This window comes from Saccostrea cucullata, unplaced genomic scaffold (assembly GCF_032062105.1).
Source record: "Saccostrea cucullata isolate Sc308-1 unplaced genomic scaffold, CSIRO_AGI_Scuc_v1 ctg674, whole genome shotgun sequence".
NCBI classification, from domain to species: Eukaryota; Metazoa; Mollusca; class Bivalvia; order Ostreida; family Ostreidae; genus Saccostrea; species Saccostrea cuccullata.
Window position 1 is genome coordinate 18,184 of NW_026918952.1, and position 14,723 is coordinate 32,906.

The following is a 14,723-nucleotide window of genomic DNA, read 5'->3' on the forward strand; positions in this document are numbered from 1 at the left end:
CTAGTTAGCAAATTGTGTTTCTGTCAAACAACAACATTAGCCTCATGAACATCCGTCAAAAATTGACACTAGCAACAGAAACAAACAACAGTTTTAAGAAATCTGTTGATGCAAACTAAAACAAAAATATAAATGTATTTATATAATTTTCACAGTTAGTGAATAGAATGATGTTAAAGTTAATATCATCAAAGGTGATTTAGGAATTTGCATTTCTTTGAATTTCTAATGTCACATTTTCCGTCAAACAATCCGTCAAAAAGTGTGACAATTGCAACAACATTTTGAAATTAAAATAATTAGTTATTTAAAGGGTCCATAATTTTAATTCTTACATATTTTTCTCCTTTGATGTACATATTATCACTTTCAATGCAAAAATCGACCAAACTAACATTTTGAAAAATTTCTCCTCATGGGAGTCATTTTGTGCATTTTACATGGAATATGTCTCATGTTTTACATGTTTACTAATATTTACAGTTTATTGTTACACTGATGTCTTTCTGTTGAAATGAAACTTGATCTACTAATAATAATTTTGATGAAGTTTCATGTTATTATTTTTGTTGCATTTTTTCTCTTAATTCAATACTTTATTTTTTATCATACCTGGTCTGATATCCCAGACACATAACTGGGAGTCTGGCAGACAGGCCCATGTGTCAAACAATGGGGTCGTGTAGTGATATGTGGCAGGCTTGTTGAGCGGGTAGACCGACTTCACAAGATTGAAGAAGGAGGATAAAACATCTGTGTTGATGGCCGACCTCCACATTATTTCAGCAAGGTGTCCTTCGAATTGACTAAGCTTTGTGCCTGCCATTCTCTTAAAGTGGTCCTTTGCGTGTTTCCACGCACCCTCAATGCGGTTGGTATGATCATCCATCTCTTACTGTGTTGTCGTGTTAATATTTGTCTTCTTAAACGCATACTTGTGAATCACCGTAAAATAATCATACCCCCGATCATTTAAGGAACAGTAAGAAGACCAGCCGTCACTGAAGATGGTGCTTCCAACTTCAACATGCCGTTCAATAATAGGAAGTAGAGTCTCTCCGCTTCTGTCTACCACAGGATATATAATGAGGGTGTTGGTCTCCCTCTCCGCCATTCCAGAGATCCAAATCTGAGGAAAAAATGTTCAATTTTGTAAATGTTTCAATTTCTTTATATTTTATGAAAATGTGAATAAATTTTACATAGTGTTAATACTTAAACTGTAAATAATAGTAATAACAGTTCAATATCGATGTAAATATGTATAAAATATACATAGTGTGCAATTCATGTTACCTTACGTCCTCTATTGAAATCTCCTCTGTGGTGCTTGACTCTTCTACTAAACAACGACTCGTCGATCTCAATCTCACCTAAAAGATTTTTGCGTTAGTGGTAACCTCAAAATACTCTTTAAAGAGCTCGCGGATGAAGGACCCCCAGTGCACCGCTGTGGACTTGTATGCCACCCTTGCAAATCTGGCGCATTGATTGAGAGAGGAACCATCCAAGTATGTCTTGATGAAAAGAACCATGTCTTGGAGAGTCAAGTTGCTCTTCTCAAAGAAGGAGTTGGCTCTGCAGGCTCTGGTGTTGTAGTCTATTCCTCGGGCATCTGCAGACGGCACCATCGACGTTTCTTGCAGATGACTTCAATATCATTTCTCCCTAACAATCATCGACGTTGCATGGAATGGTGGTGGGGAGGAGACCATGCACCTGCACCATTGATTCATTCGTATACTTCAGTATCAGGAAGCATCATCAAGGATTTCATGGATTGCTGAAGTCCCTCGGTTTCATCTCCATTAAACTTTCTGTTTTCCTCTCCCTAAAGTTTCCTCTACTCTTTCTGGATTCGGCCATACTTGAGCAATGTTGAAACATGCACTGATTTTGTGAAGTTTAAATTCTCCTATAAATACTACTCACCTAGCACGTAATTTCGTGTGAGTGAAAATGACGTAAAATTACTCGCTAACCAATAAAATCATCGCATGAAAATGCCCCAGTGTGTGTGTACCAGCGGATAAAACATTTTAAAGAAAATATTTACAAACACAAAACTTCAAAATAAAAAAGAAAGGAATAATAAAGAGCACAAAATTGTTAATTTCTTTTTTGTTTTGATACATACTTCCTAGGTCTTCCATCTAGATATTGATACTGGTTCCTGGCTACATTCAATGCGTACAATTTGTGGTTCTTCCCCCCCCCCCCTTCAAAGAGTCTGAAAATGTTTATATGCTTTTACTAATTTCTGTTAATGTTTTATATTTTTTATTACGCGGGTTTGTTAAGGCAGCACATGGATCAAAATTCGGCGAAATAACACTTTTTTATAAATGTTACAGTGGCTGGAACGTTATTGTTGACAACTTACACGAACGATCACGTTACACGAACGATTCCGCACGATTAAACCTGTTACACGAACGATCTTTCACGTTCACGATTCTACACGTTACACGATCTTACACGATTGCTAACGCAAACGCACGATTCTTCACTCAAAATAGTTCAAAATATTTAGGAATCAATATTTTCAAAACGAAATACGGCTTAATACTACTTTAAGATTGCCTAGCTTTATCAATATTACTTCAAAGACTTGAAAAAAAAACCGAAAAATGATATTTCTGTAGCTAAATATATGTAAGACTTAATATTTAAGATTATAAATAATTATTTCTAAGGTATTTCTCCGACTTAAGAAAACAGATTTTGTTCGTTCTATCAGAAGATGTACATGTATGAGGGTCGCATAATTTGATTGAATTGGATTTAATGATATGCAGAAACGGGGTAACAATCGAACAAAATGGCAGCATGGAATGACATAAATTGTGATTACAAATTTTATCCGTATATTTCGATCGATTCCATGTCTGCGAATCCCTAAAAATAAACTTGCCAATTATTCAACTTTTTATTTGCAGAAATTTAAAATTAATTAATTAAAAATAAACTCAAGAGAAAAACACATATAATCAAACCCCCGAAAATCATGGCGTGTGCATGTAAATTCGTCGACTAAATAGTTATGTTTGCATTGAGAAATGATTATTTATTTGGTAAAAAAAATTTTTTATTTTCGATGTATTGATTTCAAGATTATCCTGACCACAATAAGAAGTAAATAATAATGAAAATCAGATTTTTTCAAAAAACAAGAGGCCCACGGGCCTTATAGGTCCTCTGAGTATTTGTAACAACTTTCAAACACTTGAATTTGAGTTAAACCAGAGGCTATGAAATTCACAATTCACAATTTTGAAAGAGGCACCATTGCTTATCATAATTATTAACTTAACATGCGTACTCTATTTACTTAATACCCAGAGGTAGATCAGAGTAACAAAGAGAAAATCCACTTCCACTTTATACCCAGCTGTGCACCTCACCCTAAAGGAACCACTGACCCAGGGGCCACATATTTCAAAATTTTGCAAATTTTAAAACAAAATGGTTGATTAATACCAAAGAGCAGATTTAAAAGCATTAATCTATTTTCAGACTATTTAGCCCCCCCCCCTCCTCTGACCCAGGGGGCATAAAATTCACAATTTTATAGGAGGCACTCTTGCTCATCATAACTATGTGCTTAGTTAATTTATTTAATACCCAGGAGTAGAGAAGAAGATTGTCAAAAAATAAATGCATTTTCACTATATGATCAATAGAGCCCCGCCCTAACACCAGAAACCCTGACCCTGGGGCCATAAAATTCACAAATCTGGAAGAGGCACTCTTGCTCATCATAACTATGTGCTTAGTTAGTTTATTTAATACCCAGGAGCAGAGAAGAAGATTTTCAAAGAAATAATGCATTTTCACTATATAATCTATAGAGCCCTGCCCAAACACCAGAACCCCTGACCCTGGGGCCATAAAATTCACAAATCTGGAAGAGGCACTCTTGCTCATCATAACTATGTGCTTAGTTAGTTTATTTAATACCCAAAAGCAGAGAAGAAGATTTTCAAAGAATAAATGCATTTTCACTATATAATTCATAGAGCCCCGCCCTAACACTAGAACCCCTGACCCTGGGGCCATAAAATTCACAAATCTGGAAGAGGCCCTCTTGCTCATCATAACTATGTACTTAGTTAGTTTATTTAATACCCAGAAGCAGAGAAAAAGATTTTCAAAGAATAAATGCATTTTCACTATATAATTCATAGAGCCCCGCCCTAACACCAGAACCCCTGACCCTGGGGCCATAAAATTCACAAATCTGGAAGAGGCACTCTTGCTCATCATAACTATGTACTTAGTTAGTTTATTTAATACCCAGGAGCAGAGAAGAAGATTTTCAAAGAAATAATGCATTTTCACTATATAATCTATATAGCCCCGCCCTAGCACTAGAACCCCTGACCCTGGGGCCATGAATTTCACAATTTTGGTAGAGGACTCAATGCTCATTACATTCATGTCAACAGTTTGCCTGCTTGATGTCCAGGAGTAAAGAAGAAGATTTTTAAAGATTGCACTAATTTTAGTGGTTTTGGCCCCACCCCTCAGGCCCCAGGGGGGTGGGGACCATGAAATTCACAATTTTTGTTCTCCTTCACCTATGGATGCTGTATACCAAATTTGGTTGAAATTGGTTCAGTGGTTTCAGAGAAGAAGCTGAAAATGTTCAAATGTTAACACACGACGACGGACGAAAACGGATAGCAATAGGTCACCTGAGTTACTCAGGTGACCTAAAAAAAAGCGTTAAAGATCTAAGTACGGTTTATCACAATATTGATCGCGCTATTTGACGAGAACTTGATATTGTACGACTTACTATATTGCTTGTTTACGAGCGATAATTAGTTTGTTCTGCATTCTATTATGTAAATTGCGCTTCATTCATTTTATTTGGACTTTAATAAATAAATTTAGAAAAACAAACAAGGGAAATGCTTATTTTACAAATAACATTCCGATAAAAACTTACAAAACGAAATTTACACGATTCTTAACGCACGATCTCGCACGATTAAAAACGCACACGATTGAGTCTGATACACGCACCATCTCGCACGTTACACGAACGATCGCGCACGATACACGAACGATTCTAAACGATTGCTTTGTCAACAATAACGTTCCAGCCACTGTACACCGATTTCTTGTGTTTGTTTACATCAATTCTCGTTACGGTTCACTTTCACTCTGCTAACAGTTATGACGTCACGGGTTTGGTATGTAACCCCTGTGATAACTACAGAGGCCCAGGAATGAAAAAATTCCGTTTATATTATGCCTTTGCATATTTTGATTTATTTTTACGACCTCAAATCAATCTTAGATATCGATTTAAACGAGGCCCGATCTACTTGATCTGCGCATACGTTTTAACGCAGCGTCGACTCAGGCATGTTACAATACCCTTGAATGTCGTCACAATTTAACATAATAACGTCACAATAAAAATGACGTCAAATTGCGCTAAAATGTGTGGTACGAAACAACATGGTACGATCTAACAACAAATCAGTTTGCAACCTGATACTGGCTTAGTGATCCCTCGTGGTTCCCGAGCCCCTGTATTGGCCTGAAGCTGAGCTCGCAGACTGATAGGTCACTACAGTTGGTGTCAGAAGTGACCGATTCTACGTCCAGTTGAAAAATATACATATCCTTTCTATTATTTTTCTTTTATTTTGATTAGCGTAGGGCAATAGTGACGAGGAAACTCGGACATTCCCGCGTTTTGTCAAACTTGGTTTCTCGCAGTATAGGAGAAATTAATTTATCAAGTGTGACAATATTACTACGCTACTATTTGACAATCATTTTTAAAATTTTATAATTCTATCTCATTCTCCATTTAGCGTCAGTGTTGATTTTTAATTTGTAAACTTGGGTACGGAAACCCATAGCTGACACAATTCGAAATTTTATTTTCAATTACATACAAATTTTTGTGATATCATTCGATTGCGATAGGAATTTTACTTTGGAGTTTTTGTTTGAATTTCTAATTTCGATAGTCATATTATTTGTGTATTCAACCCTTCAATCTTCATATAATCATATTGCATATTATTTTGTTCATGTCATTGTCTGGACCAAAAATACAAGCTTTTCTCAGCAAGCCACCATAAACACCTCAAGGGTCACTGTGTCACGCACCAATTCTTCTGTCAGACAGCAAAGGTTTGCTCTTAAAAATAAGACCCCCCTGAGATATGTCGAGTTTTGGTGCCAAAGTGGCCTGCAAACTGAGAAGGCCATAGATCAACTTGAACATAGATTGGAGTCCAGAGACTTTGGTTCAGCAATGATTTATATTTGGCTTGGGACTTGTGAAATTACCAGAAAAGAGGGGAAAATTACTCAAGTTCGCTGCTGGGACAATACTGTCGTAGATACCATTACGGCACAATACCGAAGAGCCATAACAATTGTATCCAAGTTCCAAGATATAAAAGTGAAATTCATTGAAATACCGAGCTACTCTATTGTGGCATATAATCGGCACAAAGGTCATTCCATTCCAGACTTATTCAAAAGCCAAGATATTGAAATTTGCAGGCAAGTGGAAGCTCTAAATGCACATATTCGTGCAATAAATTCAGAAATTGGACAATCTACTTTGCGATTTAATAAGGACATAATACGCAGACGCAAGGACACAGACAATCGCAAGAAGAAGAACAACGGTGTAAGGATTTCTTACAAGTTTTCTGTTTTTTACGACGGCATCCATCCAGGTACAGAATTGGCCTTGATCTGGAGCAGAAGATTGACTGAGGACATTAACAGAAGTTGTTTCAGAGTTTTACCAGAAGACATTTTGGACATACAAGTATGTGAGGAGGATTTAAAATCAATAGAATAATGCCTGCTATAAACTTGAATACTGCGTCTTATGAGGACCTAATTGAACTCGAAGGAATTGGTCAGCACAGAGCCACAGCTATCCTTAAACTACGGGAGGAAAAGGGCTTTATAACAGAGGATGACATACGCCAATTCCTACAGGGCACCTATAGTACCATAAGAACTCTATTGGATGAAGAAAAAGAATGGGATGACCGAATGGAAAACATGTCGAGTGATTTTAAGGAGCAAATGAAGGCTTCGCAAGAACACTACGAACTCATGCAAACACAGTTTGAGGAAAACCTGAGAAAAACATATGAAGAAAAGTTAATGAAAATTATTGAAAATGCTGTGGGTAATTTGGCTCCACATGGTGTTTATGGTGGTGGTAATCCATGGATGAAACCTAAAATGTATATCAAAAAGGAAAACACCTCGTTACCTAGTGACATTGCTACTGCTTATTGTGGCTGGCTTTTGTCTGGCCCGCCCAGTGGGAACACTGCTGCTAAGGTAACCACAGATGGAAATTCACAAAAAGTGAAAAGTGGACAGAAGCCCAATCTCATGACCAGTTATCAAAGTATGGGTCCTCCCCCATCAAAGATGGCTACCTTCGATGGAGAATAGGAATGAAATCCATACATTGTGCAGTTCAACATGATAGCGACAAGATATAACTGGAACAATGAACAACGAATGGAACGCCTAGTTGAATCTTTGCGTGAAAAAGCATTAAAGTATTTCTGTACATGTTCAGCCCAAGTACAGAGCAGTTTCTCTTCACTTTGTGCAAAGATGAAAACAAGATTTGGCCAGCGAGATCTCCCTCACACAATTAGGAGGAATCTCCAGGATATCAAGCAAGGTGACCAATCTGTTGATGAATTTGCAGAAAAAATCCAGGAGATGGTAAGTGAAGGTTACCCACAGGCTCCAGACTGTGTAAAAGAAACGATAGCTACTGACACTTTCCTGAAGGGCCTCGAAAATAAAAGAGCAGCACTTACAACTATGGACAAAGATCCTCCTGACCTTGAGACGGCCTTACAATTGGTTAAGGCTGCACTCAATAATCAGAGATTAATCTTAGGCGCTAAGAAGCCGGAGGTGGGAAGGTTCGTTTTGAAGAGGATGACCTTGATAGTGACTTGGGCTTGTTAAATGAATTTAAAGTTAGACCAATACGACCCCAAAGCAGAGTAGACAAACTTTCAGAAGAAATAGCTGAACTCAAAAGTGGGCTGGAGGCGACCAATGCTAAAGTGGATAAAATCATTACCCTAATGAATAAACAACTTTCCACAAGGTCACAATCTCCACCACGGAAAACAGACAGTACATCTAGTTCTGTTTCCAACTCTTCACCACTCAAAGCAGCACAATGCTTCAACTGTGGACAACCAGGTCCCTTTGCTAGAGAATGCCAAAGGCCACACAGGTCCCGTTCCCCATCCCCTAGATCACCGAGGAGAGAAACCATGACTAGTCCAACCAGTTACGACATACGAATGTATGACAACAGCCAAATACATCCATACAACTTGATGCTAGGGATCTCTATTAACCCCTTCCATGGCAAAGATTTTTAGCATTTTTAGAGAAATTGATATCAAGATTTTAATGTATTTTTTCGGGTATTTCTTGTAATTTTTGTAAATACCAATGTATATATATTCTGAAAGTAGGTATTGTGAGGTTTCTGAAAATGATAATGAAAACATTCTTTCTGTTGCCATGGCAACGAAATATGCCCAAATTACTGAGAAATCTCTATTTAACCTTCAATTAGTTACCCAAATGAAAAAAAGGGGGAAACAAAATACTATAACAAACTACTTACAAAACATATGTTTTGAAAGTGTTTTGATAGTATAGCAAATCACATGCAAATGAGCTAACAAAACACTATAACAAGTTACTTTGAAAACACTCTAACAAACTACTAACAAAACGCTGTAACAAAATACTTACGAAACACTCTAACAAACTACTAACAAAACACTGTGTTTTGATAGTATTCCATTAGTATAGAAAATCACATGCAAATGAGGCTAACAAAACACTCTAACAAAATACTAACAAAGCATAAGTAACAAATCATCAATAAACCACTAAATTTGAATTTTTAAAATTATAATTAGCAAATTCACAAGTCTTTGAAAACATCTAAACACAGTCTCATATTGAAACATTATAAACATCTTGTTTCACAGTATTTTGAATTCCAGGTTTGACATTATTGTTCAATAGACAATAGCACACCATTCCAACATTAAAAAACACCAAGTTCGATTCATGATCACTCTCTTATATCAATCATTCTCTGCAGTGAAATCCTTTGGTGTAAGAGATATAATTCTCAATCCATTGACCATTTCTCCATTCACATACATTTTCACAGAATTTTCAAGTATAATTATAATTCATTTAACCCAGTGCTTAAAACTGATCTAAGCTGGGTAGTATATGGATTAAAGGTCGATCAATCTTAAAATGAACAAAAACCCAATAAAAACAGGCCATATACACATCCACATTCACAGATTGAAGGTTTAACTGTAGTCCAGTTTAAAAGAACTTTATGTCATGCAATAAATAAATACCTCTGTTATATCCAGATTCATCCTGATTTTACTTTTTCCAATCAGGGATCAATATATATACTAACACTTTACATGTCCCTTCATCAATCTCTTTGTTTCTCTCTGACCTAGTGCTGGTGGTTTGAAAATTGGCGCAAAACTAGTAACACAGGATATAAATAGATAAGTTGTTCTTGGAAGATTTTACTGCTCTTAGATAAGTCAACCCTTAACATGTCTGTTAATCAAATGAAATGCTAACAAAATATTAATTTGATGCAGACAAGTATAATGAAACACTTTCAAAATGCAATTTCATTCTGCAGAGTGTAATGAAACATTAATAAAACACCAACGCAGTACAGTTAAGGTGCGCAATGGAAATATCGACTAAATTTTGTTTTTAAAAATGTATTCGTAATCGGGATGGCGATTATTTTTAGTACATTAATTATATCGGATAATTGTAATTATGATTAATAACTACATATCGAGGACGATTGTATTTTATATTTAGACTCGTCACGTGATGCGGCAGTCATGCGATTTTAGCACATTGACTTGAGGTATTGATGATACATATAAATATCACAAGTGCAAGGGCATAAACAAGATAAATTTCCAAGTTTAGTATATAAATATTTCAACGCGTATTGTAGTTTCTAAAAAGTGCTGCGATCCTGTCTAAATTCTGCAATTTCATTGTTAAAATTGTACTTGTAGGACCGAATGCTATATTTTTTGCTGGTCAGCGGCATGAAATATTGATATAAATAAATTGTTTTTAAGATTTCATCAGGATCGCAGCATTTTTCAGAAACCTTAATAGTTCTATAGTTGAAATGTAAAAGCTTACTTTGATCCATAGAGTGTATGCCCTTGCACTAGATCGATTTTTAAAGACCCCCCCCCCCCCACATTACCCTCCGATGTACTCGCATACAAATATACGGCAGTGTTAATTAAATACGTAATCTACAGAAAATATATTATCAAAATAGCAAAGAAGACATTAAATTCAAGTTATTGGCCCATAGAATATCTGTTAATAATATTTTATTTAATTAGAAAATACATATTTTGTTGAGAAAATATTACTTGATCTGTGTCTCACTGCATACAAACTACGTCACGTTGTAAGAAATGACGTCATATTGACAAGTGTATTGCGATCAGTGACTTGTTTATAACTTGTTATGTGGAATTTAACTAACGACAAAATAACACGCTGTAGTAAGTTTTTAGATAGTTTGATGATTTCTTACTTGTTTAATTAGCAGATACACTCATTTTGTGGCATTTTAAAGAAATGTTGTATGACGTATATTGTGTATGATGTCATAGTCAAGTTTTCCCGTACAAATTAGGCTCCGCCTCCTTTTTGTAACCTTAACTGTGCTGCGAACATTGTAATGAAACATTAACAAAATACCATGCCACCCCATCCTGTAAAGTATAGCATTGATGTTTCGTTAAATGCAACACTTTCAAAACATACTAAGAAAATATAAAAGTATGATTTGGTAGTGTTTTGAAGATATTTTGAAAGTATTTTGTTAGATTTCTTTTTCATTTGGGTATATATTAACTTTTTTAGTTCAGTAAAGTATTTAAAGTAAGTAAATTTTGATGCTGAGACATAGCAGCATATTGTTTACCATAAGTTTTCATCAAATTTTAAGCACTTCAGGGAGTAAATACAGGATTTCAACATTTTATGCTCCAGTAGGGAAAAGGAAGAATAACGTTGCTTAACAGCTATCTCTCGCAATCATAGACCAAGTATTACTCATTCCATGTCTGAAAAATCCTTTGCTTGACAGACAAGAAACTTAGTACATGTACACTCATGACTGGTACCCCTTAGTAAGTACATGATGACCCCTTTTGAGATGGAGGTCAAAAGGTCAAAGGTCAAACTATTCAAAATATATAAAGATATTAACCATTCAAGATTTTGAAAACCCTTTGCTCAACATAGTATGTACGGTGCAGATCTAAGAAGTCTGATTTTAGTTACATTGTTGCTTTTCATACAACAATTTCTGTTCACTGTTATCCTCTGAAGGGTAAATTACTTCTGGTGATTTTTGGTTTGATAGAATGTTTGCCCCTGACCAGTCAACAACTATTTTCTTCACAATAACAAATTCTAAAGCTTTTTTCCAATATTGTCGTGCAGGTATAAATTATACATGTATTTGTTTCTCGAACAATTCTTGTTTTTTTATCACACTTTTTTACCCTGGTAGGAATGATCATAATTGTTTACAAGTGGTAAATACTTTCAAGTAAATACGAAGATAAAATTACACAAGCAGAAACTTAGATGATATCTATTGCTCTGGACAAAAAAAGAATAAAAAAAATCAAAGACTTTGAACTTTTATAATTCATAGACTTTTCAAAATTTGAATGAAGTTGAACTTTTATAATTCATAGACTTTTCAAAATTTGAATGAAGTTGAACTTTGATCTATGACATAGCACAATGTTGCATAATTGAAAACAAATTACATCTTTGAGTAGACAACATCATTCTTAACTTACAAACTTAAGGAGATTTACAAAATAAAATCTTAGCTTCCAAAATAACATTTAGAAGATTTGATATGCCTCTATACATGGTATTCAAATTTTGAAATATAATGCGTAAAATTAAGGAATATTAACCTTGATCTTTGAGTCATTGTGATGTACAGTAATCCTATGTTTTATGTATTCCTGCAAGTGACATTTCATACAAATTTTCCAAGCATGATTATGTGACTTATGTAACAAATTGATCTTAGAGATTAACATCAGAATGAAATTCCCTGAAACATCGTTCACTACACAAGTGTTTGTTACACCCTTTACAACCATAAACTGTCTCCTTTCTTTTCTTTTCTCCGTGTTTGGTACACCATTTGCATGTTGACTTTAGGCGATCCAGATGGCAGAAAACATGAGGGGGGTCAAGAATACCCTGTAAATGATGGCCCCGCTTTCTTCCTCTGAAGCCTCCAATAAGTTGCTGAGCCACCTCCATCCTGAAATCCAGCAGGTCAAACCTTGTTTTGGCAGGAAGATCCTTACCAGGTGTTCTGGAAAAAATCTCAAATGCATTTATAAGGCAAACTTCCATAATAAAGTTGAAGAAAAACTTCCAGTATTTTTTGGATGGTCTGCCAACAGGATTCTTTGCGCGGTGTTGCATGCATCTGTCAACTCCACTCATATAACGTTGATAGGAAGATACTGGTGGAGGACACATAACCTCAACAAAATGTCCACCCCGAGTTCGACGGACAACTGGACCATCTCCAAACGGACTACAATTAGTGCTCAAAATATGTACCTAAAATAAAATTACATAGAGATATAGGCTTAGCTGAAAATTAACCTTAGGCTACATATAGATATATTTACTTCTTTGGGATTTTAAGATAAGCACTGAAACTATATTTGCACTATGAGATTTTTAACAAAGATATACACAAAAAATTGCACAGGAATATCATTAATCAGATAGACCTTTATGTCCTCCTTAACTCTTTAGTTGAAAGTTTAATAATTGCAGGTAGAAGTGTAATTGTGATAAATGTTGCTATTTTTATTAAATTTTGAAACATAGTACATGTCTGTATGAAGACAATGAATATGTAATACCGTTTTCTTATCTTTCCAAGCAGTGGCAAGCAATTGGTCGTGCTGCATCTGTAATGTCTCCCCTCTCCTTAAATCCGGATTTCTTAACTCTGGCGGAAACCCTTCTGAGTCGCTCTTTATTGTCCCACAACTAAAAATCCCATTCTGAAGCAAGGTTCGCACCAAGGAAATGGATGTAAAGAACCTGATATTATATTATATAAAGTATAAAAATATTAGACATTGAAAAATATGAAATTATTTTGATAATGAATCTTTGGAAATATCATTACAGTCTTGTTGAACAATGTTGAAGTCATTTTAAGTTGTTTCAAACACAAACCTGTCAAAGAACACATGATGGCCTTTGTATTTCAATGGTCTACACAAGTGTTTGACGACTCTTTCTCCTAGTGACTTTCCATGAAAAAAGTCATGTTTTCCCATATATGGCCAATAATCATAGCAGTAACCATCCTCATCACATCTCATGAATATCTGAAAAAAATATTTTGTTGCATCAAATTTTTTTTTATAACTATTCACCTAGCATTTCAGAGACATATACATTAGCCGGTGGACCAGTTACTGGGGGGATGATTACCGTATATACTCGCCTATAAGTCAGATTTTTGGGAGTAAATCTCTGGTCCAAAACTCTATGTCAGACTTATAGGCTAGCTATAAAATGAATGGTATTATATGAGGTCAGTCCCTCTGATATATAAGCTTATTAAATACAACCAACTTATAGGCAGACCGACTTATAGGCGAGTATATACGGTACCTGTCCTTCTCATCCATTCCCTGATCCACCTCTTCATCATATAAAAAAAATTTTAATGCTTCCTTAGTCTTTTTTTAAATATGTAATTAATAATTTTTAAAAAATTACATTATTTTGTGTATCACAATATCAATTTATTGAATGCAAATAGGCATTTCTTATGTGAATAAAATTTTGTATAAATAAAAAAAAAATTTATTGAATGCAAATTGATACAAACCTTAAAACCTCTCTCTTGACCGGTTTATTTGGCATGTATTGTCTTGCAAAAAATCTCCCTTTGTACTTAACCATGCCCTCATCAATAGCCTGCTGCTTAGGTGGATTCATCTGACTCCGAAATGCCCTTCTTGTCTCATCAAGTACAGGTCTTATTTTGTGTGATCTGTTGAAAAGAAATGTGAAATATTTAAGAAATAAGATATCATTTTTAGAGTTTCATTGGGATGTGACATAAAGTCGGTCACGTGATCAAATTCTATAACACCAGAATTGCGTTATAGTAGATCTGATCACGTACTGACTTCATGTCACATCCCAAAGAAACTCTAAAAAATGATATTTTATTTCTTATATTTATATTTTACTTTTATTTGTGTTACAAGGAAAGATAGGCGCTAATTGGACATTGTTCTAGAAATGCAACATAACGTAACTACAGCGTCATATGACATCACAATCAAGACTTTCTAATAGTCTCGTGCGGTTTGCCCAACTGCATGTCATTGAAAATTGAATGTCAAAATTATTTATATTGTCATATAAGGAAAGACATTAGCAAATGTAAATATAAATCTATAAAACAAAATGAAGACACTAAACTATAGTGATGTGAATCAGTGTCAATTTCATAACTGATTATTGGTTTTCTGTAACAAATATTAGTTATAATT

At 35.1% G+C, this 14,723-nt stretch overlaps 1 protein-coding gene and 1 pseudogene across 1 annotated transcript; both read right to left on the minus strand.

Annotated features, from left to right (window-relative positions):
* LOC134276379 (uncharacterized) lies at positions 1-1,631 on the minus strand (annotated as a pseudogene).
* Positions 1,632-11,934: 10,303 nt separating this feature from the next.
* On the minus strand, positions 11,935-13,556 carry LOC134276365 (piggyBac transposable element-derived protein 2-like). Its single transcript, XM_062758633.1, has 3 exons — positions 13,387-13,556; positions 13,065-13,248; positions 11,935-12,753 (listed from the first exon to the last, which is right to left on the minus strand). The coding sequence occupies exons 1-3, from the start codon at positions 13,533-13,535 to the stop codon at positions 12,202-12,204; spliced, it is 885 nt and encodes a 294-aa protein (XP_062614617.1). The 5' UTR covers positions 13,536-13,556; the 3' UTR covers positions 11,935-12,201.
* Between the last annotated feature and the right edge of the window lie 1,167 nt (positions 13,557-14,723).

Bases quoted from the DNA above. Each gene is read 5' to 3' on its own strand.
- LOC134276365 (XM_062758633.1), bottom strand. From the start codon at position 13,535: ATGAGATGTGATGAGGATGGTTACTGCTATGATTATTGGCCATATATG. The intron at 13,249-13,386 runs GTTTGTGTTTGA...ATATAATATCAG, and splicing joins CATCATGTGTTCTTTGACAG to GTTCTTTACATCCATTTCCT. The intron at 12,754-13,064 runs GTATTACATATT...ATTTTATTTTAG, and splicing joins CTTGGAAAGATAAGAAAACG to GTACATATTTTGAGCACTAA.